At 38.1% G+C, this 25,962-nt stretch overlaps 1 protein-coding gene across 3 annotated transcripts in view; it reads right to left on the bottom strand.

Moving 5' to 3' along the window:
* CORIN (corin, serine peptidase) overlaps positions 1-25,962 on the bottom strand; it is a 238,116-nt gene that overhangs the window by 29,937 nt on the left and 182,217 nt on the right. For all 3 annotated transcript variants that reach the window (XM_056111214.1, XM_056111215.1, XM_056111216.1), the window contains exons 14-16: positions 17,215-17,328; positions 14,350-14,460; positions 12,874-13,003 (exon numbers count right to left, since the gene is read on the bottom strand). In XM_056111214.1, the coding sequence (XP_055967189.1) occupies positions 12,874-13,003; positions 14,350-14,460; positions 17,215-17,328 (355 nt within the window). The remainder of the gene's footprint in view (positions 1-12,873; positions 13,004-14,349; positions 14,461-17,214; positions 17,329-25,962) is intronic.

The following is a 25,962-nucleotide window of genomic DNA, read 5'->3' as shown; positions in this document are numbered from 1 at the left end:
GCCGGTTTTCAACCCCTGATCTGCTCGGGACGGGCACGGAGGCCCAGCTCTGGGCAAAAAAGCTGAACGGCTCCAATTCCAAACAGGAGACATTCCCAACTCCTTGCCCAGTGCCAGGGACTCTTTCCGGATCCGCGGCCGCCTTAGCGGCCGCGAAATATTTTTCCACTACGTATGCCATAGGAACCATAAGCTACCTTCTTAGATGGAAACTTCTCTATTTTATCTCAGCCACTAGAAACACAGTAGCCAATAACTCATAAGCCTATCTTAACTCACACTGCATATCAAGCAGAATAGTAACAGTGAACGTGAAGGACTAAACCACACCTCTCACAATGGTAAAGCAACGCAAAAGCCCACCAAACTTTCATATTGAAGAGTCTAGCCCAGATGACACCAACAGTACTGTAGTGTTAGACAACCTCTCTGACAAGGAATTCAGAAGGGAGCTACTTAGGATGCTTAGGGAATTAAAAGAAACAATGGAAAGCAATGCCAATAGAAGACTAGAGGATCTGAAGGCAGAAATGAGGAAAATGCAATCAGAAATGTCAGACCTGAAAAATCTCGTAGGCGAATTGAAAAGCTCAGTGGAAGGCCTCAGCAGCAGAGTAAGAGCGGCTGAGAACAGAATCAGTGAGCTCGAAGATGAAGTTCAGAGACTCTCCAGAAAAGAGCAGAAAATGGAAAAGAGACTCACAATTCGGGAACAGATGGCAAGAGAAGATCGTGATGAAGCCAAGAGGGGTAACATAAGAATTATTGGAGTCCCAGAGGTACAGGAAGAAAACCTTGATGAAGAAGAAACTGTCAAAGACATCATTGCTACAACGTTTCCAGAGCTGAAGAAAACTTGTGACCATATTCAGGAGGCCCGAAGGGTACCAGCTAGAAGAAATCCGAATAAAAATACCCCAAGACACATTCTGATCAAAATGACCAAAACCTTAGACAGAGACAAAATTCTGAAAGCAGCAAGATCGAAGAAAGAAATCTCTTACAAAGGAGCATCCTTAAAATTCACAGCTAATTTTTCTGATGAAACCCTTATGGCCCGAAAACAGTGGTGGGACATAGTGAAAAAACTCAATGAAATAAATGCCTCCCCAAAAATACTTTACCCAGCGAGACTCTCATTCATAATAGAAGGAACAACACACAGTTTTACAGACAAACAACAGCTCAGGAACTTCATAGACTCAAAACCGTGGTTACAAGAACAACTAAATGGGCTACTTTAAGGCAAGAAAGGCCCCTCAAATACACCAAATTTTAACAGAACAATGGGACAAAATCCCATAACAATAATCTCTCTCAATGTCAATGGGCTAAACGCACCAATTAAAAGACATAGAGTGGCAGGATGGATTAGAAAATTCAACCCAACATTCTGCTGCCTGCAAGAAACGCATCTCAATAGTCAAAGCAAACACAGACTCAGAGTCAAAGGCTGGAAAACAATCCTACAGGCAAACAGCTCCCATAAAAAAGCTGGGGTAGCCATCCTTATATCAGACCACATCGATTTCAGAGTGAGGAAGGTCATAAGAGACAGTGAAGGCCATTTCTTATTGATCAAAGGATCTGTACAACAGGAAGAACTTACAATAATAAATGTATATGCACCTAATGAGAGACCAGCAAAGTACTTAAAACAACTACTCATAGATTTGGAAAAAGACATCAATAGCAACACAATACTAGTGGGAGACTTCAACACTGCTTTGTCACCTCTTGATAGATCAACCAGACTCAAGCTTAACAAGGACATACTTCATTTGAGGGAAACAATGGAAGATAGGGACTTAGTAGATATATACAGGACACTTCATCCACAAAAAGCTGAATACACATTCTTCTCAAGCGTACATGGAACATTCTCCAAGATAGACCACATGCTGAGCCACAAAACATGCCTCCATAAAATTAAGAAGATAGAGATTGTATCAACAATCTTCTCAGACCATAATGCGCTGAAATTAGAAGTAAATCACACACAAAAACAGAAAACTAAATCAAACACCTGGAAATTAAACAGTGCACTATTGAACAACGAGTGGATTAGACAGGAAATCAAAGAGGAAATCAAAAGATTCCTAGGAACGAATGAAAATGAGAACACGAGTTACCAAAACTTATGGGACACAGCGAAGGCTGTGTTAAGAGGAAAGTTTATAGCTCTACAAGCATTCCTCAGGAAGGAGGAGTGAGCATACATAAGTAACCTAACCTCACAGCTTAAGAGCTTGGAGAAGGACCAAAAAAAGGAGCACAACCAGAACAGGAGAAAGGAAATAATAAATCTCAGAGCAGAGATTAACGAGATGGAAACCCAAAAAACAATCCGAAAGATCAATGAAACCAAAAACTGGTTCTTTGAGAAAATTAACAAGATCGATAAGCCTCTAGCAAAACTCACAAAGAAAGGGAGAGAGAAAACCCTAATAAACCGAATCAGAAATGAAAAGGGGGTCATTACAACAGAAACCACAGAAATTCAGAGGATCCTCAGGGAGTACTTTGAGAAGCTTTATGCCACAGAACATCAAAACCTCGAGGAAATGGATAAATTCCTAGACTCCTACAGACTCCCAAGGCTGAACCAAGAAGACCTGGAATACCTGAACAGACCTATCACCATCAAGGAAATTGAAATGGTAATAAAAAATCTCCCCAAGCACAAAAGTCCTGGCCCGGATGGATTCACTAGTGAATTCTTCCAAATCTTTAAAGAGGACTTACTCCCAATGCTCTTTAAGCTTTTCCACAAAATTGAAATATCAAAAACACTTCCGAACAGTTTCTACGAAGCAAATATCACACTGATACCAAAAGCAGACAGAGCTACCACAAAGAAAGAGAATTACAGGCCGATGTGCCTGATGAACACAGATGCAAAGATCCTCAACAAACTACTAGCAAATAGAATCCAACTACTCATCAAAAAGATCATACACCATGACCAAGTAGGATTCATCCCAGGGATGCAAGGATGGTTTAACATTCGAAAATCAATCAACATAATCCATTATATCAACAAAAGAAAAGATAAAAAGCATATGATTATGTCAATAGATGCAGAGAAAGCATTTGATAAGATCCAGCACCCCTTTATGATGAAAACCCTAGCCAAAATGGGTATAGAGGGGACCTTCCTCAACATAATTAAAGCCATCTACCAAAAGCCTACAGCAAGCATCATCCTCAATGGGGAAAAACTGAGAGCCTTCCCTCTAAGATCAGGGACGAGACAGGGATGCCCACTATCTCCACTGCTGTTCAATATAGTACTGGAAGTACTTGCAATAGCGATTAGGCAGGAAAAAGATATTAAGGGCATTCAGGTAGGAAAGGAAGAAATCAAGCTCTCACTATTCGCAGATGATATGATACTCTACTTAGAGAACCCAATAACTTCCACCAAAAAACTCCTAGAAACAATAGACTCGTATAGTAAAGTTGCAGGTTATAAAATCAATACCCAAAAATCCATGGCTTTCCTATACGCAAACAGTGAGAGAGAAGAAAGCAACATGAAAAAAACAATCCCGTTCACAATTGTGCCCCAGAAAATCAAGTACCTAGGAATCAGCTTAACTAAGGAAGTAAACGACCTGTACAAAGAAAACTACAAAACGCTACTTCAGGAAATAAAAGAGGACATGAGGAAATGGAAAGATATCCCCTGCTCATGGGCCGGGAGACTTAACATTGTCAAAATGGCAATACTACCGAAAGCATTGTATAAATTCAATGCAATCCCTATAAGGATACCCATGACATTCTTCAAAGATATGGAGCAAACACTCCTGAAATTTATATGGACCAATAAACCCCCACGAATAGCTAAAGCAATTCTTGGGAAAAAGAAAATGGGAGGAATCAAACTCCCGAACTTCAAACTGTACTACAAAGCAGTAATAATTAAAACAGCATGGTACTGGAACAAAGGCAGAACTGCAGACCAATGGAACAGGGTTGAATACACTGACATCTCCCCTCAATCATATGCTCATCTAATCTTTGATAAAGGTGCAACTAATGTGAAGTGGAGTAAGGAAAGCCTCTTTAATAAATTGTGTTGGCATCACTGGATGGCTACATGCAAAAAAATAGACTCAGAACTCTGCCTAACACCATGTACAAAAGTAAGATCAAAATGGATTAAAGACCTCAACATCAGACCAGAAACCATAAGGTACATTGAAGATAAAGTTGGCAAAACCCTCCATGACATTGAGGCTAATGGTATCTTCAAAGATGCCACGCCACTGGCCGAGCAAGTGAAAACAGAGATAGATAAATGGGACTATCTTAAACTAAGAAGCTTCTGCACCTCCAAAGAAACAGTGACCAAAATACAAAGACAGTCTACAGAATGGGAAAGGATATTCACCGAATACACATCTGATAAGGGGTTGATATCCAGGATATACAAAATACTGGTTAAACTCCACAAGAAGAAAACATCCAACCCCATCCAAAAATGGGGCAATGAAATGAACAGAAACTTTCTCAAAGAAGAAATCCGAATGGCAAAAAAGCACATGAGAAAATGCTCTACATCATTAATCATCAGGGAGATGCAGATCAAAACCACAATGAGATACCATCTCACACCTCAGAGACTGGCCCACATTCAAAAGAACAAAAGCAACCAATGCTGGCGTGGATGTGGCGAGAAAGGGACACTCCTTCACTGTTGGTGGGAATGTCCACTGGTTCAGCCCTTCTGGAAAACAGTATGGACGATTCTCAAAAAATTAGAAATTGAGCTCCCATTTGACCCAGCAATACCACTCCTGGGAATATATCCCAGAGAGGCAAAAATGTATAGCCGAAGTGACATCTGCACTTGTTTGTTCATTGCAGCACTCTTTACAATAGCCAGAAACTGGAAGAAACCTGAATGCCCAAGAACAGATGACTGGTTAAAGAAACTTTGGTACATCTACACAATGGAGTACTATGTAGCTGTTAGAAAAGATGAAGTCATGAAATTTACATACAAGTGGTACAATATGGAAAGTATCATGCTAAGCGAAATGAGTCAGAAAGAGAGGGATAGACATAGAAAGATTGCATTCATCTGGGCGATATAAAGTAACAAAGTATGAGATTAATACCCAAGAATAGCTGAGATCAGCACCAGGAGGATTACTCCATAACTTAGAGGCCAGCCGGGTATCCTAGAGGAAAGGGCAGTTCAGATAGAGAAGGGAGCACCAAATAAAGGATGTTTGGAGGATCCTCCCAGGAGGGGAGATGCATGTCGAAAGTAGACTATGGACTGAACATGTTTGCCACTCAATGCCTCTTTTGCAGACCACAACACCCAAAAGGAGAGAGAGAACACAGGAGATTGCCCTTCCACAGAGACAGGGGGGATGAGGGGATGGGGGTGGGGGGATATTATCCATGGTGGTGGAAAATGGGCACTGGTGGAGGGATGGGTATCTGATCATTGTATAATCGAAACCCAAGCACAAAAAATTGTAAATATACAACTGTAAAAAAAAAAAAAGAAAGAAACAAATAAAAAAAATTTTTAAAAAATTGGAGGTGAGAATTGTTTAAAGAGACCCATCTTGAGAAACTGGTAAAATGGGACCTCAACATAGGAAATATTATACATGGGTCAAGTTTAGGGAAAAATGTGGGCTTTGTTTTGGATATATTTAGTTTGGGGTTTCAGTTCTCTAAATTGAGATTTTTATTAGACTCGAGTCTAGATCTTATTAGAGAGTTCTGGACTGAAGATATTTATCTGAGTCATCTGAATATATCACTATGTAGACTTATAAACTAAGTAACAAAACCACAAGATGAATATAAATGAGAAACCAAGGTAGTGAATATAAACAGTATGTTGGCCCTAATTTTACGATCATTGAAGAGAAGCAATAAACTAAAGGAAATAAAAACAAGCAATAGTGGAAACAGATTAATATAAAACTAGTCAGTGTAGAATTTTTTGAGAAATTTTGCTCTAAAGATGAGCCATGAAATTTGAGTAGTGGCTTATTCACGATCACAATCATGATCATGATCGTCCTGTGTCGATTGCCTCAAGCAGGCCCCAGTAACGTCTCCTTCATCCGAGCCCTGGGATTCTAAAAAGTGCCACATTCAAGGCTCTTTCAGGGTTAGGAGAATGAGACCCATCATTGTTACTGGTATTTGGCATATTGGGTACGCCACGGGGAGTTTGCCAGACTCTGCCGTGTGGGCAGGTTACATTCAGTAGCCTGCCAAGTTGTCCAAAGCAAGAATGAGATAATAATGAGATAATAAGATGTCGCGGCTGCGCGCTTCAGAGAGCTGGGTTTTATAGTCTCTTGGTCTTGGCCGTTTCGTTGATGGGATTACACAGCGCGGGGGTGGGGGGCGGTGGGGAGAGGAGTCGGTGGGTGTGACCCTCGCCTACTGGAAGAAGGAGGATCTGGTTGGAGGATGCTCAGCCCTGATCCAAGCAGGCTTGGTGAGCTCAGCCCCAGGACCTGCATGCCTTTGTTCATCTGCCAGTACCTTCATGTGTGTGGAGAGTGGTCTCAGCATGGTTATGGCTGGTTCTGGAGGTCTTCGGCTGCTGGGGTTCTGCTTGGGGCGGGGAGGGAAACTCAACCCACCCCCCTCCAAAGGGTCCCAGCGAGGACAGCCAGGTGCGGGGGCAGGAGACTCTGTGCTGTTCTCTTCTGGAAGCTGGGTTTTATAGTCTCTGGGTCTTGGCCCTTGATGGGATTACACAGTGCGGGGGGGGGGGGGGCAGTTGGTGGGTGTAACCTTCGCCTACTGGAAGATGGAGGATCTGGGTGGAGGATGTTCAGCCCTGATCTGAGCAGGCTTGAAGAGCTCAGCCCCGGGAGTCTCCTGCCCCCGCTCCTGGCTATCCTCGCTGGGGCCCATTAGAGGGGGGCAGATTGAGTTTCCCTCCCTGCCCCGAGCAGAACCCCAGCAGCCGAAGACCTCCAGAATCAGCCACAACTATGCTGAGACCACTCTCCACACGCATGAAGGTAATGGCAGAGGAACAAAGGCATGCGGGTCCCTAGTGGCTTATTAAGGAAATATAATTCAGAACTGTTTGGTGCGTCCAATTTCTTAGAATCTCTATCTCATGATTGCATTTTTAATAGAGGTCACCACGGTGAGCTTGCCAGACTCTGCCGTGTGGGTGGGATACTCTCTGTAGCTTGCTGGGCTCTCCGAAAGGAAACTGCTATGGTATGGTCTCTATATTCAACTGCTATAGACTAAATGTCTGCATTCCTTTCCCCAAGTATATGTTAAATGTGTGGATATCAAAACACAGTTGTACCTACACAGAGGATTGTTTTCAGCCAAAGCAGGATTGAAAGAACACATACATAAAAGGCATATACTGTATGATTCTATTTATCAAAATGTACACAAGAGGAAAATCCACAGAACATAAATTACTGTTTTCAAGGATTGGTGGGAAAGAGAAATGGATAGTAACTATAATGGGCATAACATATAAGTGATGAAAATTTTATGCAATTAAATAGTGGAAATGATCACGCAGGTATGAATATATGGAGCGAGGGAGGAAATCCTGAATGTATACCTTCACAAGAAAAAAAGAGAGAAAAAATGTTTTAAAAGTGTTTTTAATTCTACAATTCAGAATTACTATTAATATCACTAACTTGGCTTTGGGTTTCTTTTTCACAGTTTTTGTGTTTAGGAACAACAAACTCGCCTTGATTTACTACAGAGGATCCAATCTGTCTTTGAGCTTCATGGAAGTCAATAAGGATTTAATGCCATATTAAAGAGTTCTTACTTACCAATGAAATCTAAAGTTAGAAACATTTTCCTTGGAATATACTTTAGAAAAGCATGACAATGTAATTCATTATATAATGGACTATTACATAATATAATAGACACCATCTTTGAGGGTTCTTCTAAGTCACAGAAATATTCTCTGGAAAGATGTTTTCTTCCATTGAGTAGCTCAAAAAAGATTAGTGAATAAAATTACCTCTAATGACATAAAGGAGTTTCTTCCCAAAAAGTACAGTCTGTTTCCAGATGCTCTAACTTTATAGAAAGATAAAAACTATGGAGTAAAAAGACACAGAAAGTCACATTTCACTAACCTCCTCAAATACCAGATGTCTCAACAGAGAACATTTGGCAAGTATTAAAGGGCAGACTCAATTTTGATTTGTGTTGTTGATTAAACAAATGTCCATATGTTTTTCATTCTGCACATTCAGGTAGCAAAGTCAATATTCTGTCATGAGAATATTGAAGTCTGATTTATATATCCCTTGCCTAATCAAATAGTCATCATACTTTCACCTGAAGTGAACAACTATGATACCTGCAGATGGAGGCAAGATGACAGATTCAGCAAAGAACTCTGAAGCTACTTGTTTAAATAAGTACTCTGCATAGAGCCTGGCATTTGTACCATTTGACATGGAAGGCATAGTTTGGATCTTAAAAAACCCAAATACAGGTGTTTGTAATCAACTATCTCTACCGTGAAAGTACTGCAGTTAAGTTCTCATTAGTAAGTAAGTAAAGACCCTCCCGTTGATCATCGATTTGCTCAAGCGGGCCCAGTAACGTCTCCATTGGAGACTTTGTTGTTACTGTGTTTGGCATATCGAATACATCACGGGGAGCTTGCCAGGCTCTTTAAAACATACAATTTAGTGTAGCCTTGCACTTTGAGAAACTAAATCTAAAATGAATCTCCTTAAGTAGATGGATGGTCTGTTTGGACTTAGAGTATGTTGGTTTTGGACACTCCACTATAAAAGTTTTCTCTATAAATGCTTACTGTATAACTGATTTAATGAATAATGCAATGATATAATGACACTATAGTATCAAGAATTTTAGCTACTCTTTTTATGGAATTTTAATAGGAATGCCATATGCTATGGCATATGAAGCATTCTCAACTGACAATAAATCTGGATTCTCCCCCCCCCATCAACCTCATGTTCTTTCTGGGTTACTTAGTCATGTCTTCCCCGCTACAGTATGAGCTCTTTGATGATATTTTTGACCTTGCCATCCTCCACACAATGCCTACTAGTGCACAGGCACCACAGGTAGATGTTCAGAAATAATAGAGAGGAAGCAGAATAGAATTAGTTGAATTTTCATTTTCAATCTCAAGTTTCTGATGCAGAATGTGTTTGATGACATAAAGGCAGTTTTAGGGGCCGGAGCAATAGTACAGTGGGTAGGGGATTTGCCTTGCACGCAGCCAACCCAAGTTTGATCCCTGGCATCCCATATGATCCCCCGAGCACTGTTAGGAGAAATTCCTGAGTGCAGAGCCCTAAGCATCGCCAGCTGTGACCCAAAAAAGCAAAATAATAATGATAATAATAATAATAATAATGATAATGATAATAATAATAAAGGTAGTTTCATGCAGTGGATACTACTTCGGAGGCCAAAGAAGAGCTCTTCCCTCTGGGAGTCAGAGTGGAGATCAGTGACTAGTTATGACCTAATGAACCCTATTATATGGGACTTTGTATTCAGAAAAATTGCTTGAAGATTTAGGGTTACTTAGAATTTATTAGCATCATTACAAGTAGAACTGTGCTTTTGCATCAGAGTAGGTGGTCTCCTGCAACAGTAGTACAGAACAGCTTGTTTTATTTTATTTTTTGTTTTGCCACACCTGGCAGTACACAGGAGTTACTCAGGCAGTGCTGGGGGACCATGTTGAGCCAGGGATCCACCCAATCTCTAGCATCCAAAGCATGCATTCCAACCCTGTCTGCTAGCCTCCAATATAGCTTCTTAAGCAGTCCATTCCTTCTCAGGAATCTATCCTCATCTTACCAATGACCCCCAGTCTGACTCTCCAGAATCTTACCAATTCGTGACTCACACACTTAAAACTGAAGCATCAAATTTGCGTGCAATCAAAAGGTACAAAAGTACTGTCTTTCTTACTCGTGTCTTTGATTTTTTAACCTTTATCTTTACATCTTTGAATATATATGCATACATATATATACACATATATATAATTGAATCACCATGAACTACAGTTACAAAACTTTCATGTTTGAGTTTCAGTCAAACAATGATCGAACACCCTTTCTTTCACCAGTGTACATTTTCCACCATCAATGTCCTTAGAATCCCTACCTGGCCCCTTCTCACCTCCCCTCCCCCTATGGTAGACATTTTCCCTCTTACTCTCTCTCTACTTATGGGTATTATGGTTTACAATACAGATAGTGTGAGGTATCACATTGGTCTTTTATCTCATCATCTCTTGTCATAAATTAAAACAAGTAAAGTTATGGTTCTCCAGTCCCATTCTATTATTCTCTCTGATTTTCCTACCCACATATGAAATAACGGTTATCTTTAAAATACGTCCATTTACACTGGGTTATAGACTTGAGAGTATCAGGTTTGGGAATGGGATGGGGATTAGGTAGGCTGGAAGTAACATGGGAGTTTAAGGGTCAGAACATGATCCTTAGTTTGAGGGTCAGAACATGTGGGTGGTGCTAAGGGAATTAACAGTATGCATCAAACCATAACTGTCAATGAACAAATAATGAGGTAATAGTGATGTTGAAAGATACAGGATGGTTGAACCAGAGGTCACATAGGACAGGCATAGAAGACCCTTTGGTTACAGGCTCATGCGGTGATGATAGACTTAAACAACATTGAAAGCTTATTGACTAAATTATAATAAAACACTTTCAAAAAAAAGGTAAGGGGAAAATGTCCACTTAGAGTTTTAATTTCTAAAAATATATTTAGTATTAAAATGACTTGTCCCCATTATATTAAGAAAATTGAGCTAAAGGATTTTTTTAAAAAAAACACAGTACGCACATAGCAAAACAAAAACACTATCTGTGAATGGATGAATAGATCTTTAAAATGTGCTATACACTTGCAAGGGAATATTATTTAGTCACAAACAGAAATGAAGTATTAGCATATATATGAATGAAAACATGCTAAATTAAAAATGTTGGATAATGGTAATGGTTGCATAGTCTTCTGAATATATAAAATGCCACTTTTCATATACTTATTTTTATTATTTCCTTCTTCCTTCTTTCCTTCCTTCTTTCCTTCCTTCCTTCCTTCCTTCTTTCTTTCCTTTTCCTTCCTTCTTTCCTCCCTCTCTTCCTCCCCCCTCTCTTCCCTTTCATTTCTTCTTTCCTTCCTTCCCTCCTCCCTCTCTTCATCCCTCCTTCCCTTTCCTTCCTCTTTCATTCATTCTTTCCTCCCTTCCTTCCTTCCCTCCTCCTTTCCTTCCTCCCTCCCTCCTTCCCTCCCTCCCTCCCTCCCTCCTTCCTTCCTTCCTTCCTCCTTTTTTCTTTCCTTCTTTTCTATTTTTGAGCCACACCTGGTCATGATCTCCTGGCTATACTTGGGGGAACTTACTGGAGCCTGATGAACAAAACTAGGTAGATAGTGTACAAGGCAAGCACTCTACCTACTGTACTATCACTATGATCCTGAATTGCACTTCAAGAAATGGCTAAAAGATGAGTTCAGTGCTATGAATATTTTTGCCATAATAAAATTTCTACTCTAGTATACAAAGAATTGGGAAAAAAAACAAGAATATTTTGAAAAATAAGATTTCTTCAATTTGCAGCCAAACAGGGTGGCTTCTTAAAAGGATTTTGGTTGTAAAATCATTGCAGTTCAGACTTTCCCCCCTAGAACTTGTAATACAATTATGTTACTATTTAATCAAGTATTCATATTAAGAAATAACCTTGCACATTGGTAAAGGGAACATAAATCATATTAAAAGGCTTTTATTTTCTTTCTGATCACAATCATATCCCTTTTCACTTAGGCACAATGAGGAAATTTGGAAAATTAAATATAATTTAATGGATCATGGTAAATATAATTTTTCCACTCAGGAAAAGTTTTGAGTTCCCTTATTATAGATTGCATCACTCAATTTTCTAAATATGTGGGTCTTTAGAGGGGGAAATGAGTTGAAGTTACTAGGATTAACATAATTCTTCAAATTATGATAAAAAATAGCAACTAACTATTCTGAAATTGGATGGCTTATTATACAATTATTATGAAAAGTTTGCCCTGTAGAATTCTGGGATGTCACATGAACTTGATTTTTTTATTATAGAATTTTATTACTACCTTATCTGTTATTTCTTGATTTCCCCAAATCTCACATGCATAGTAATGAAAGAAAGAATATGTAAATATACACATGCACACATATATATTCTAAGTCCATTAATTTTTGCTTTCCAAATAGAACTGTGAAAGAACCCTCCCCCCACCCGAAAAGAGCTTTATCCAACTTTCAAAGTATCTATTTTCAGTATCTTTTCAGTCTATGAAGAAGCAAAATTTGTGAACTATTTCTTGGTATACATTTCCTAAATGACTGAAGAGAAATCGAAACACTATTCAGTTTCATTGTGAAGCAACTTCTCTTTCTATTTCTCAATTTATTTTCTTTCAAATGTGCATTTCCTAAGGAAGGAGTTTTCAAACATCTCCCGGGGAAGTAGGGAGAATAGTCAGATTTTCCAGTCTAGGTTTCTCAATAGAAACCATCTTGCTACCTTTATAAATAACAAAAGCAGTTCATTCCACAAGTCCTTCAAACACAGTGACTTCATTGACTCTCAGAGGCTTTGTCAATGTCCGGTTCCAAAAACACCCTCTTCAGAGCAGGTGGCTGTAAATTAAGCACTGTCCTTTCACCTGACTCACTTTCTGGGCATTGGAGGTTGTGTTTGAGAACAGTAACTCACTTTCCATTCACCAATACCATAGAACTGCTAAGTTCTGGGAAGCCCCCTGAAATTCATCTGCACTACAAACTACTGACCTTACCCTAAACCCATCTGCTTGCAGGCCAGCTGACTCAGTGTCTCCTGCCAGCCATCTGCACACACGTGGTATTCCAGGGCAGATCTGTGAGCGATCAGCAATGATGAGGAGTTGACATTTTTAGAGAGGGTCACTGAGAAAGAAAAAAGAAAAGATCTTAATTCAAAGCATTTTATCTGCTGAAGCCAAATAATAATTTTATACAACTTGGCTTCCCTTGCATACACTTAATTTTAGCTATTTTAGTTAAGTCATTTCATGAGTACCTCCCCCATGCACTGCTCTTCAGTGAGGCAGAAGACTAAACTAATAAATAAATTAGAAATGGTCTCTGCTCTCCAAGAACTGTAGGCTTTAAGGAAAGAGGCAGTTTTTAAGTTTCCTTACTAGGAAAAGCTGGCTAGAGACTGCCCCATTTCCTGAGATGACTAAAGTGATCTGGGTAATGATAAGAACCTAGCATAATTTTGCCATACCTTTCCTTTACAAGAAAGCATATACAGAATATAAGTGTGTGGTAGTTATATCAATTTAGTCTGTGCACTAATTCTTATCTTATAAAAGAGCATTCTCTGTACTTTATCAGTCACAGAGCATTTTTTAAAACACGAGGCAACCGATTACAACATACACAATAATCATGATTGGTCTGCTGATACTTAAAATATATGATATACTTAAAATTATTATAAGAGTGATAAAGCTTAAAATAAGCATCCAGAGAATGGAAACAGTGATGATGAATAGTGAGAGGATAAAACGAGTCAAATTTAAATACTAAACTGTAACACTCCAGTACTGGTGAGAAAGGGCTTAATAAGTTTTCTATGGGAAAGGCAATGGAGAGTTGCAAATCCCTTTTGCATCTGGAGTGAAAAGTATAGAAAAGTTAGAAAGATAAGAGCACATAAAGAAGGTTGCCTGTGGGTAAAGCTTTGTATTAGTTGATTTGCAGATAAAAGGCTTTGTATCTCAAGAAATTGCAATATCCTGGAGAGAGTATCTCAGAAGAGCAGTCTCTCTAAAGTCAGTAAATCCCCAGATATACAAACATCAGAAAACAAAATAAAAGGACATGATCAATACACAAACTAATGAAAGAAAAGAAAATAAAAGCAGGAAAGATTGATAACATCCTGTTTCAGTAGGTGTCAATGATATAAAAATGAGAGAATATTGATAATTGTGGGAAATGGACGATAATAGTTCTAAATACTATAATAGCAGTTATTATGATAACAGCTATTTGAACCCAAAATTTTATATATAAAAGAGACATTTCAAATGCAGAAGTAGGTTGGGAAGGTTATTCTATGAATTGAAAATAACCTATATGAGTCATCACTGTCAACTTGTAAGAAGTAAAGCAAAAGAGAAGGCCTTGGTTAGTAAAATTCCGTGAAATCATTTGGGATTCATTTAACTGAAGTGGCGGATGGGCCTGGAGAAGAGAGCAGATGGCAGAAACACGCCACTCACCGCAATCCCATTCATCTGAACTATCCATGCAGTCCGCTTGGCCATCACACCACCGGTCATGTGACACACACTCATGGTTTGCGCATTCTAGTTCGTCATCCTGGCAAAATGCTGGCACAGGGAACAGGAAGTGAGAGGACAGGAACTTTTTAGAAATAATTTATTAGAAGGAATGTGTACACTATTTTTAAACAGCAGAATCATGAAAGGATATTGTCACTGAGGCCCTCAAACCTGTGTGTAGATGAGTCACAGAAGGTAAAATCTTGTTTTATAGAAGCTCATTCATATGAATTACAAACATTGAATGGAAACTATGATTGCCACATGATTTGGTCCTAGTTCTAACAACAGGTTTGAAAAAGTGGCATCCAGAGCAACAGTAATATGGATGTGGTGTGTGTGTGTGTGTATGTGTGTGTGTGTGTGTGTGTGTGTGTCTGTGTGTGTGTGGTGTGGTGTGGTGTGAAAATCTGAAGTGGCATGAGCAGAGCACGGGGAAGGACAGATAAAGTTATTCATAGAATGATTGGGAATGATCACTCTGGACAAGAATTGTGTGCTGAAAAAAGGTAAAGGGATACTTGATAATGTTTCAGGTCTCAGTGTCTGTATTACAAACCATGATGCCTAAAAGCTGAGAGAGAGAGAGAGAGAGAGAGAGAGAGAGAGAAGAAACATGCCTGACTGCCAAAGAAGCAGCTGAAGAAGCAGCTGGGGGGTCGGAAACTCCCCATTGGGTGTGGGAAATGATGAAGGGAAGGGTATTGGAATAGTTTATGACTGAAAAATATACTATTATTAAATATACTACTATTAAATGGCTTAGTCACATGGTAATTCTTTCTTGGACTTTCAAAAATCACATTGGAACTCCTTAATTACCTATCTGGTGTCTGTTTCTTTTTTCCCCTCCTTTTCCTTTTCCTTTTTTTTTTTTAGGAACCTGATTTTGTCTAATGCACCTGATCCACACTGCACAGCTCCAGTTTCAGAGGAAGATCTGGATTCATTTAAATAGGATATGAATTTTTGTTTTTAACCATCTGATTTCTTTACCGGGCACATTATTAACATAGGAGAAAACAAGTGGTGCAAGATCACAGTCTTGACATCTGGTTTTGCAGGCTGGGCTTTGTAAGATCCTTCCTGCCAAACCAAACCCTACTGGGGGAAAAGGTGGCTTGCGGGTAATCACATCCTTTTCTAATTGATTTTTCTAGGGATGTTTCTCTTCACAGCTCAGCTGTTTTCATGAGGTCTTTTCCAATCCATCCTAATATTCAAACACTCCTGACTATAAAACTGGACCTGACCTGAGCCAGCCAATTTGAGTGAATCCCTAATTGATATTCCAGAGATGAGGACCAACTTCTTCCCATTGAATATAATCAAGGGATCATGGTGTCCCAGGTGCTTTTCAAAACTATTTTTGGACTAAGTGGAAGCCAGCTCAGGGCCAAGCCAAACAGAGAACTGTGGAAGAGTTGATAAATTTACATCCAGTCTTAGGAATCCTTTCCACACTTTTCATGACAAGTTATATACAACCAAGATGACAATTAACAATAACAAATGTGGTCCCATAGAGGAAATATTATGGTTACTTGCTTATTTTACATGCATCTGATACTAATTTAATCAACAGCATCACATATAGTACCCAGCACCTCCAGGAGTGATCCCTGAGGTAAGCCAGGAATGAGCCTTGAGCTCTTCTCAGAGTGACCCCAAAACAAACCAAAAAGCCAAACAAACATAATAATGATAATAAAGTGTAAGTCAGTGGCATTTCAGAAGGCATGTCTTAATTCACCTGTGTGCTAATACTTAATTTCTTATTGTGACTTAATAATAATACAGCCAAGCTCTGCCAGGAGTGATCCCTGAGCAGAGAGCCAGGAGAAAAGCTTGAGATTTTTGGGGATAGTAATTGGGGATAGTAAAAAAAGCCAAATAACAATGATAAGTATCATCATTGCTTTGGGCACTTTGATTTGAGTTTTCTGTTATTAGTATATAAGATAGAACTGGGCAGCACACATAAGTAGTTTCACTTGTTCTTATTGAAACTACTGGCTCTTCTTCTAGAAAATATTAAAAAGTTAGAGAAGCACATTTAATAATCCCATCACCCAGAAACTATTCTTTTTATTTTTATTATAATCTTCTGATAATTTTCAAGGTAAATAACATACATATACTTTACATTTTATATTATATCACTAATTATAATAATAAATTAAGGAAAATTACTCCTAATTTTATTTTTAATATTTTCATATTTAATTTATGATTATATTTTATTATGCTCTCTATTTAGGATTATTTGGAGTGTCTAAAATGTTATCCAATTTATAAACAATAATCAAATTGTATAGTATGTATAAGGTAAAAGTAAAGGTAAAGGCCCTCCCGTTGTTCATCGATTTGCTCAAGCGGGCCCAGTAACGTCTCCATTGGAGACTTTGTTGTTACTGTGTTTGGCATATCGAATACGTCACGGGGAGCTTGCCAGGCTCTGCCGTGTGGGCGAGATACTCTCGGTAGCTTGCCGGGCTCTCCGAGAGGGGCGGAGGAATCGAACTCGGGTCGGCCATGTTGGCTGCGTGCAAGGCAAACGCCCTACCGCTGTGCTATCGCTCCAGCATATTTTACACAAATACAATTGTTTTCTTAGCTAGACATACATCCTAACTATTGTACTATCTCCTGTCCCATTTGTCATACAAGTAGAGTTTTGTTCAAAATCTATGAATATATGAAGATCTTTTGACACTATTTTTAAGTTTTTGGATTATGTAAAAGAAGACATAAGTGCTTAAAATAAAAATTCCCTGTTAACCAATTCACGTAAGTACTTACAACAGTTTTTTTCATCCATATTATCAGGGCAGTCTGGGAACCCATCACAGATGACTGTGTGCTTCAAACACTGTTTATTGGATGGACATTCCCAAAGATCTCTCTCTTTACATCCTGGAAAAAAAATCTTACTGGCATTAGATGTGGAGACAAAAATAATTGATGAATTTGATCAAGGTATGGAGAAAAATTTCAATATAAAGGAATGTTTTGTTTCTCCTTAAAAAGTTTTCTTTCCAATATCCCATAAAAATGTAATTTCTAAAGTAGAAATTCTCAATAATCTCCATATTGCAAGACAAGTAGCATGGCTTTCCTAAGAGAAGATTAAAAGTGACATATGGGAAATTAAAAAAATGAAAAAGCAAGTACACATTAATGTTCATCTTCAGCTGTTCCTTTTGCTTTCTGAATCAATTTGCAACACATAAGACTCATCTATAAAATGATGAGTTGTACTTTTAAACAAATATGCCAAACCCAGGGATCTAAATTCATATTACTTTACATGTAATTGCCATCAACAAATGGCGAGACCATCTGTATGTTTAGCAAAAGAAGCTTTTCTATGCCAAATACCTACAAAATAGCTTAAGAGCCAGGTATGAAATCCTTTACATTGGTAATATAGTCAGAGATTTAAAGGTAAGACATTTTATAATTAATATGATAAATGAACATAACTAATACAACATCAAGATTATAAGTTTGGGGCTGGAGCAATAGCACAGTGGGTACAGTGTTTGCCTTGCATGCGGCCAACCTGGGTTCGATTCCCAGCATCCCATATGGTCCCCCAGCACCACCAGGAGTAATTCCTGAATGCAAAGCCAGGAGTAACCCCAGAGCATCCCTAGGTGTGACCCAAAAAGCAAAGAAAAAAATTATAAGTTTGAACACAAATTGCCTATAAAATCTCAAATAGCTGCAATGATAGATCCAATGCCATTTGGATCCAATACAGTCAATTTCTCATGTCAGCTGAAACACCAAGAGTCAAATGTGTTATCATCACTCCAGTTGGATCCATGGTCCTCAAAGGCTGTGAGTATATGAAGAAAAAAAGTCACATGGCTTTTACTACTAAGTATTTTCCTCCAGACCTTAATCCTGCCTAAAACAGCAACTAGCACTCTGAAAGTTCTCAACACACCTGCCTTTTAAGTAGAACTTTGTTTCTCATAACCAAAATGTCACTTGTTCCCAGAAAAAGACTGTAAGTGAAATGCGAAGTGGTGCTCAAATAAAATAGCTTAAAATGCTATTTTCCATCTGACCTGGAACAGATAATTCAGGGAATTATCTGACCTAGTACAGATAATTCAGAGAAGTTTTGACGATTATTGGACTTGGGTTTCTTGGAATTCATTATAAGAAAAGGTCTGCTCTTTTTCAAAATTGTCATTGAAAACATTATCAAAATAAGCCATCAGAAGAGAAATTTGTACTATCTCGTAAATTGGACTTGAAGTTTTATCATTCTAAAATATAAGAAATAAATAGTGACATCATTCATTAACTAAAAAAAACGGAAGATTTTAGCCCAGAAAGATCTTTTCTGAGAACTCAGGGAGATATCTGGAGTTATTCCCTAGAAGAGGATACAGACATCATCTGGAATTTTCTGACAATGAGAGTCCCAGAGTTCCCTCGAGATATAAGAAGAGCTGGAACCAATGCAGTCCATTTCTCATGTCAGCTAAAACATGCCAGAATTCAGGTTTTGTCAAATGACATAATCTGCTCATTCCATCAGGGAGCTGGGGAAATCAAGAGGTCTCAGTGTCCTGTTGTGCCATCCAGCTCTGGGGGATGCATCTCCTCTCATCAACCCCAAAACTTGCTAACAGAACAAGAGCAAACACAGCATGCCTGTCTGAATCAAAGGAACCCTTTCTATGAGCGGACAAAAACCTTGACAGTTCATATGAGTTGATGAAAGACTACACAAGAAGATTTTCTGAGACATAAATCCTGCTTTTCCATAAATAGTAATTATAATAATAACATAACATTTATTTCCCACTATTGTGCCACCTTCTAAATATTAGATTTAATTTTTACAATAGCAATACAATGTCAGTATTAGAACCACCATTCTATAAGTGACACAGTAGATTTAGAGAACATAACAAATGGTTGCCTGTGACAGATGAAACAATCTTATAGAGAAAATCCCAGTTGGAGTCCAGGTGCCAGCCTTTGGTAATAAAACTCATTCACTAAGCGCTCTGTAAGATGAGAGTATGCAGGATGCATAAGCGGTGGGAGTAAAAGAAGCATAATTTAGTGCCAAATACCTGCAATGAAAGCTACTTTCTATTTCATTAGTCATTAGACCTACAATAAGTTACTTAAGTTTTCTAAACCTCAATTTAATAATTTACAAAATAGTACTAACAGTTTCTGCTAGCATGGATTGTTGTAAGGATTAAATGAGTCTTCTACAAGCATTGATTTATTCTTCTGTATCTATTCTTTTCTCATTAAAGCTTTCATAGTCTGATAACTTTTTGGTGGAGTTATGATGAGTATAAAAATACATAAAATAAAAAAGGTCAAGATATTAATCATATGAAAGAATTATTATTTTATAAAGAAATTATTCTTTCTTTAAGAGACATGGTGGGTATAATTATGTATATAACGTATGTTCTAGAAGAGAAAGGGTATGTCTACTCTACTATTAAGAAAGATGAAATCATGCCTTTTGGGACAACATGGATGGGTAGTGACGTATTTCGGCTAAATGAAATCAATCAGAAAGTAAAAGAAAATTATGAGATAATCAAAAAGTAAAAGAAAATTATGAGATAATTTTACTCATATGTGGAATATGAATTACTAAGGCCAGGGGGAAAAAAGCTGGCAGAAACCAACAAATGATGGTGATTCCTTGAGGGAAATGAAGAAAGCAGATGGACTAGTTAGAGGAGCGTTTTTTGTGGTGAGAACTAGTACTTTCATGGTGGGGATGATAGAAATTACAGGCAGATTGAATTGTGCACGTGTGCATGCACACACACACACACACACACAATTTTACAGTGCTATAATCCAGTGTAAGTCAATAAAAATACTTACATTTAAATGAATAAGGGTTTGACACCAGTAAAAATTAAAGATAGGTATGAATGAGATGGACTGTTTAAAGAAGTTGTAGGTTATGAAATTAAATTATGTCAAAAAACCACCAGGCATGGAGTGACCTGCCCATGGAATGTACAGAGATTTGGTAAATAAATTCATTCTGGTTTTCCAAGGACTTTATTGATTTGGAAATTAAGCACCTGTCATTCAGGGAATCCCTCACAGTCCAGGGCAAGTCAGGATATCACTTCACTAAAAGTTCGCTAAGCATTCTTCCAGTTTCCTTGCTCATTCTGATTCTAACTTCCCCCAAATCCTGTGAAGCCATCTTCCCTGCCAGAGGCCAGTTCTACCTGAACAAGAGCACCTCTCTTGTTGCCCAAAAAACAGCTATTAAAATCTAGGAGAATAGATCACTTTATGGCCCCTTATAGTTTCTGTTTGGTAAGACTTTCATAGGTACAAGAATATAGAGCCTGCGGGTCTGATCGTTAGGTCTGTTTACTTTAGCTGCTTGCAGGAAAAACAATTTTCAGGGAGGAGCTGGTCACCACAGGAAGGTGGGCAGAAGATTCTGGTCCTGGGGCTGACAAAGACTGAACAGTCTGGATTGTCTCATCCAGCATCTGCCTCAGAAAGTGGCTGAGGATGTGCCCAGAGGGCATATCATAGAAGTTGTAATGGTAACATCGAAGTCTATAGGTATAAAAGCATTAACCCCTTATAGAGTGTGTAAATCAAGCCATGGAGCTCCAATATCCAAGAGCAGCCATTAAAGGCTATGCCCCAGCTGCTTTAGGGCCAGCAATACCAAGACTAGTCCAATTGCTCTTCACTTCTGCTATAATGTCTCAACTGTTCTCCTAATTCTGAATTACCTCTCCCTTTACAGTGTATGCTCCTGTCCTCAAATTTTAGAGCAAAATGAAGAAATGAAAGGGACTCTCGACAGCAAAGTGGGGTCCCTCAAAGACTGAAACCCTGGAGATAAAGACATCTGGCCCAAACAAAACAAGCCCTACTTTTGGAAGGAGAGTTCTATGTTTTGCTGTGAGAACAGGGACTTAGCCCAGTCTATGACTTGGACAAGACCTGTCGGCCTGCTCTTCTTGACTATTTGCAAGATCTCCATCTGTCACAGCTGTTTCCAAGCCAGACAGAACTCCTTTGCTCAAAGGATATCCCTGGAGTGAACTTTCTAGGAAATCGCTTCCTGGATTTCTTAGCACTGGGTTTTTGATTATTGTCTTCTATAAGAACTAACTGAGGCATGCTCTAAGCTGTGGTGGTTAGAAGAAAGAGTTCTCTATATTTTACATGAAAGGAAAATCAGGCCTCATGAAGTGAAGTGACTGGTCAAAAAAGTCACACAACCTATAATTGCTGAATTGAATTTGAGTCTAAGATTATACCTACACAGAACATTAAAGAATATTCCACACTGCCTGCCCAAAGACACAAACTAGGTAGCAAAGCAGATGACCAAGTAGTAAAATGTCAAAAGGAGGGGCCAGAGTGATAGTATAGTGGATAGGGCACTTTCCTTGCACACAGTATCCCAAGTTTGGATCTCAGCACCACATATGGTCCCCCCAAGCTCAACAGGAGTGATCTCAGAGAGCAGAGTCCTGATTACTGCCAGGTGTGACCCCCTTTCCAAAGGACCCACCAAAACCAAAAAAGAAAATATCTCCCTAAATATGGTAAATAATAATTACTTCCAGGAAGGATCAAAGATCATTCCCCAAACTGCAGATTGAAATTGCATGGTGGGCATACCACATGATTGGACACAATAAGTCTCATTATTCTCAGTGAGTCACAGAGCAAAGTATGCGGTCTTTTTCCTATCCTAAGAGACATGAGGGCTTAGAGTTACTATTTTGAGTATTTTTTTTAAAGTCAATCAAGTTCTATTTGAGAAGATATACCAATACTTTTAAGGAGATCAAACAGAAGAGATGGAGGGGAGTGGGGAAGTGCAGAAAACTGAAGTCTAAGGGCAACATAATGAGACAATTGATCCCTACAATTGAGTCGGGGGTGAGGGAGTGTTGAGATGAAGGGGCTTTGGGGCCTTTGGGAGAGTAAGGTGTGGTGTAGGAGTTAGATGCACTAGAAGCCATTATTAATAATATTGTAAACCACATAATCTCAATCCATTAAAAAATTTAAAAATTTAAGTTCAAGCTGTAGACCCACAAATATTACAGACAAGGTTTTAAAAAGTTTAAAGAGGCAAAGATTCAATTCATATTTGAAAGGTTTTTTTTTTTAATTTGTCCTTAAGAGGAGAAAACAATTCACAATTATTTAAACAGACAGGCACTTAATGAATAGGACACTGGTATTCTCAGTCTTTCTCCATAAGATGTCTATACTTTCATATAAAATGATGATAAATCAGAATTGTGATGCCATCTTTATGTAATATCGATCTCATTTCTACAGTAATTAAAGGACACTCTTGGAGTGATACTGCAAAGGTTAAGGCATTTTCTCTGAATGCAGCTAACCCTGGTTTGATCCCTGGAACCGATACAGTGATCACTGAACAGTCAAGAGTAAGTCCTAAACACTGCCAGGTATGACTCCAAAACCAAAAAATATTTATAAATACAAAGACACCGTATTAGCTATTTCTTGTTTAACAGCCCCAGTGAGGAGACCTGGGCTTACTCTACAGCCCAGGAATCACCTATGCCCAGCAGTTAACTCACAGCATGGACAGAGGTTGAGCTAACATCAGACTGAGATTCAAATCTATAGTGTGAAGGACAGCTCAGAAATACAGCCTTCTTATTTTCCTTAGCTCTCCTTTCTTTTTATTGTTCTCGATTATTTCTTTGCCCTGATCTCTTCCCTGCCCGCCATCCGACCTATTCCCCACCACCCACGGCATTTCATTGCTTGGATATCAATGCTTGGGAAGGAATTGCTAAAATATAATCTCATTTCATCAAGTTTTAGTCTTATAGAGTCAGCATATGTTCAATTCATGACAGATCACCAACCCTCAAGACACCGCAGTGCTTCTATGTTGATACAGTGTGGATTCTAGAAATCACTCCCATATTTTAGGCGTCCCTCCTTGAAGCCATTCTGGAATGATAATATTCAGATTTGTATAATTTTCCCATGTACTTGCTAAAACATTTTCAATGCTTTCAATGTTTCCAGCTGTTGCTTACATAAGCAATTATACCATTAATACAACCTCAATAACAAACATTTGCCACAGGAGATAATTCAGGATATAGTTCATTGCTAAACTCTAACACATAGGTTTAAAAAGTGTGCTTTGGATGTCATACCATCGTTTTTCTGCTGCAGTGGGGCAATTAAAAATATAAAGTTTTCAGCATATCAATTACTTTATGACTAAAGTGAATAAGAATTTTTAAGGGGTGAACCAAATAATATTTCTAGAAGTTCTGAAAGAGCTGCAGGTGAACGAATATTTCATTGTCACTTTATCCAGTGAAGCCCAAGCACATAAGTACCATCAAGCTCACAATAGACAGAGTAAATCAGAAGGACTTAAAACTTGTTGTGTAACTCAGCATCACTAGAGCTGTGGTTTGCCTTAATATGTTGTATGCATGCCCACGAACACTCACAGAACAAAGAGACAAATTGAGCAATTCAGCAAAATGAAAGCTAGATGATTTCCTAACAGTTTGTTTTTGAATGTGATTTTGTTATTTGATTTTAGATGGGGATGAGTTCTCAAAGCTTCAGACAGACCCATTCCAATAAATGCATTCATTCAAAGGGGGAATACCTGTATAATTTAAATCTTCTATGACAAGAAAATTTAATGAGGATGTTCTCAGAACTTAATACTGATGGAGCAATTAGTGTAACTCCAATGTGTTCATTTCTTACCAACCCTTCACATATCTTAATTAGATCTTTTAATAATGTGAACAATATTTTGAGAGTTTTATAGAGATCAGACATGTATTCCATTGTTTCTCTGTATCTTTAATTGTGTGATTAAAATATTGAAGAAAACTCATTATTTAACTAGCAATCTATCATTTAAAACTCTATAGTGCTTTAAATGTCTTTTTTCCCCCTTAAGAATATATTCTAGTACCTGCAACTTTTAGTCTAGGGAAGCTTCTTTACTAAATTAAGCTTTTACGTTTCTCAACTATTCAGTTTTTTACAGGAAAGTTTTGTTTGCAACTGAGTTCAGTGTAACCTCTTTGAACTATTGAAGGAAATCTATTTTAAATTGCATCCCAGAATACCATAACCCATAAAGTCAGAGCCTACTGAACAAATCTAACAGCTCTTAAGTAAATCACTTATATAATGGATATTCAATGAGTTTTGACTTATTTCTTTATCTAAAAAACCACAAACACACAAACATCTAATAGCTTCTTAGAACACTGTATATTACACCATAACAAAATTACCCCAGTCATTGTACCATCATTCTGACAGTTCTAATTTTCTAGAACATGCACTTGTCTATATTTATAGCAGTTGATAAGATTTCAGTAGATTGTCTGTGACATTTTGTGTAGACCATAAGGGCAATGTCTACTATGGAAAATTCATTTTGGGTAGCAAAGCAATCTTTCATACCTCAAAGGTTAAAATAATAAGATGATTTCAAAAGACATATTGTCTTATGTGATCCAGTTAAAGCATGTATATAAATATATTTTTAAATGAAAACAATCCATAAGAATAACCAACTATTCTTTGGCTAGTCCTTCATTCATCCTGTTTTTCTCCAGAATATTGTTTAGTAATGGATATTGTCCTTCTACTGGTCCTTGACACATTTTCGAAGTAACAAACATAAAGGCTTGAAAGGAATAAAAGGAATAAAATAGGAATTAGCTCCACTTAAATTACCATTGCATTTCTTGCCATTGGTGATTTTGGAGCTAAAGGCAGAAATGTCAGAAAGAATTTTATCCTTTGCCAACAGAAACAAAATGATGTAAGGCATGAAAATGAATTTCAATTAAAATTTAACTTGGGAGCCTGAACTCTGTCTTTATGTATCTAAATAGATGACTATTTAACATGGAAATCATATGCAAAGACAACTGTTTTATAGTCTCAAAAAAATAAAAATAGTTACTCACATTCATGAATTGTTCTTTTACTCAGAATGTATATACATGTATACATACATATATACACAGAAATTTATATATGTGTGTATATATACACGTATATGTATATATATGTATATATATGTATATATACAAGACTCAACATAAGAGTAATTTATAATCAGTCAATAGGGTTGAAGAATTTGGTATTTGCTTGTTATACAATGTCTTCGAACTCGGGTCGGCCATGTTGGCTGCGTGCAAGGCAAATGCCCTACCGCTGTGCTATCGGTGAATCGGTGAAGTTTCTCCTAAAGAGCCTTGAATATAATCTCAGGGCTAGGATGAAGGAGACGTTACTGGGGCCTGCTCGAGGCAATTGACGAATAACAGGATGATTTGTGATTTGTGATTTTTTTGTGACAATGTCTTCAAGAGGAAAAGAACTTAAGAATTTCTGCTTTGGGCTTTGATAATTCAAAAAGAAAACACGTTACTAACATTCGGTCCTCTTCACTACTTAATGACTATCAGTGAAATGTTGGCATTGGTCAATATGGCCCGCAACCTAAGT

This window comes from Sorex fumeus, unplaced genomic scaffold (assembly GCF_029834395.1).
Source record: "Sorex fumeus unplaced genomic scaffold, SorFum_2.1 ptg000013l, whole genome shotgun sequence".
Lineage (NCBI taxonomy): Eukaryota > Metazoa > Chordata > Mammalia > Eulipotyphla > Soricidae > Sorex > Sorex fumeus.
The sequence above is the reverse complement of the archived record's forward strand: the minus strand, read 5'-3'. Positions and strand labels throughout refer to the sequence as shown.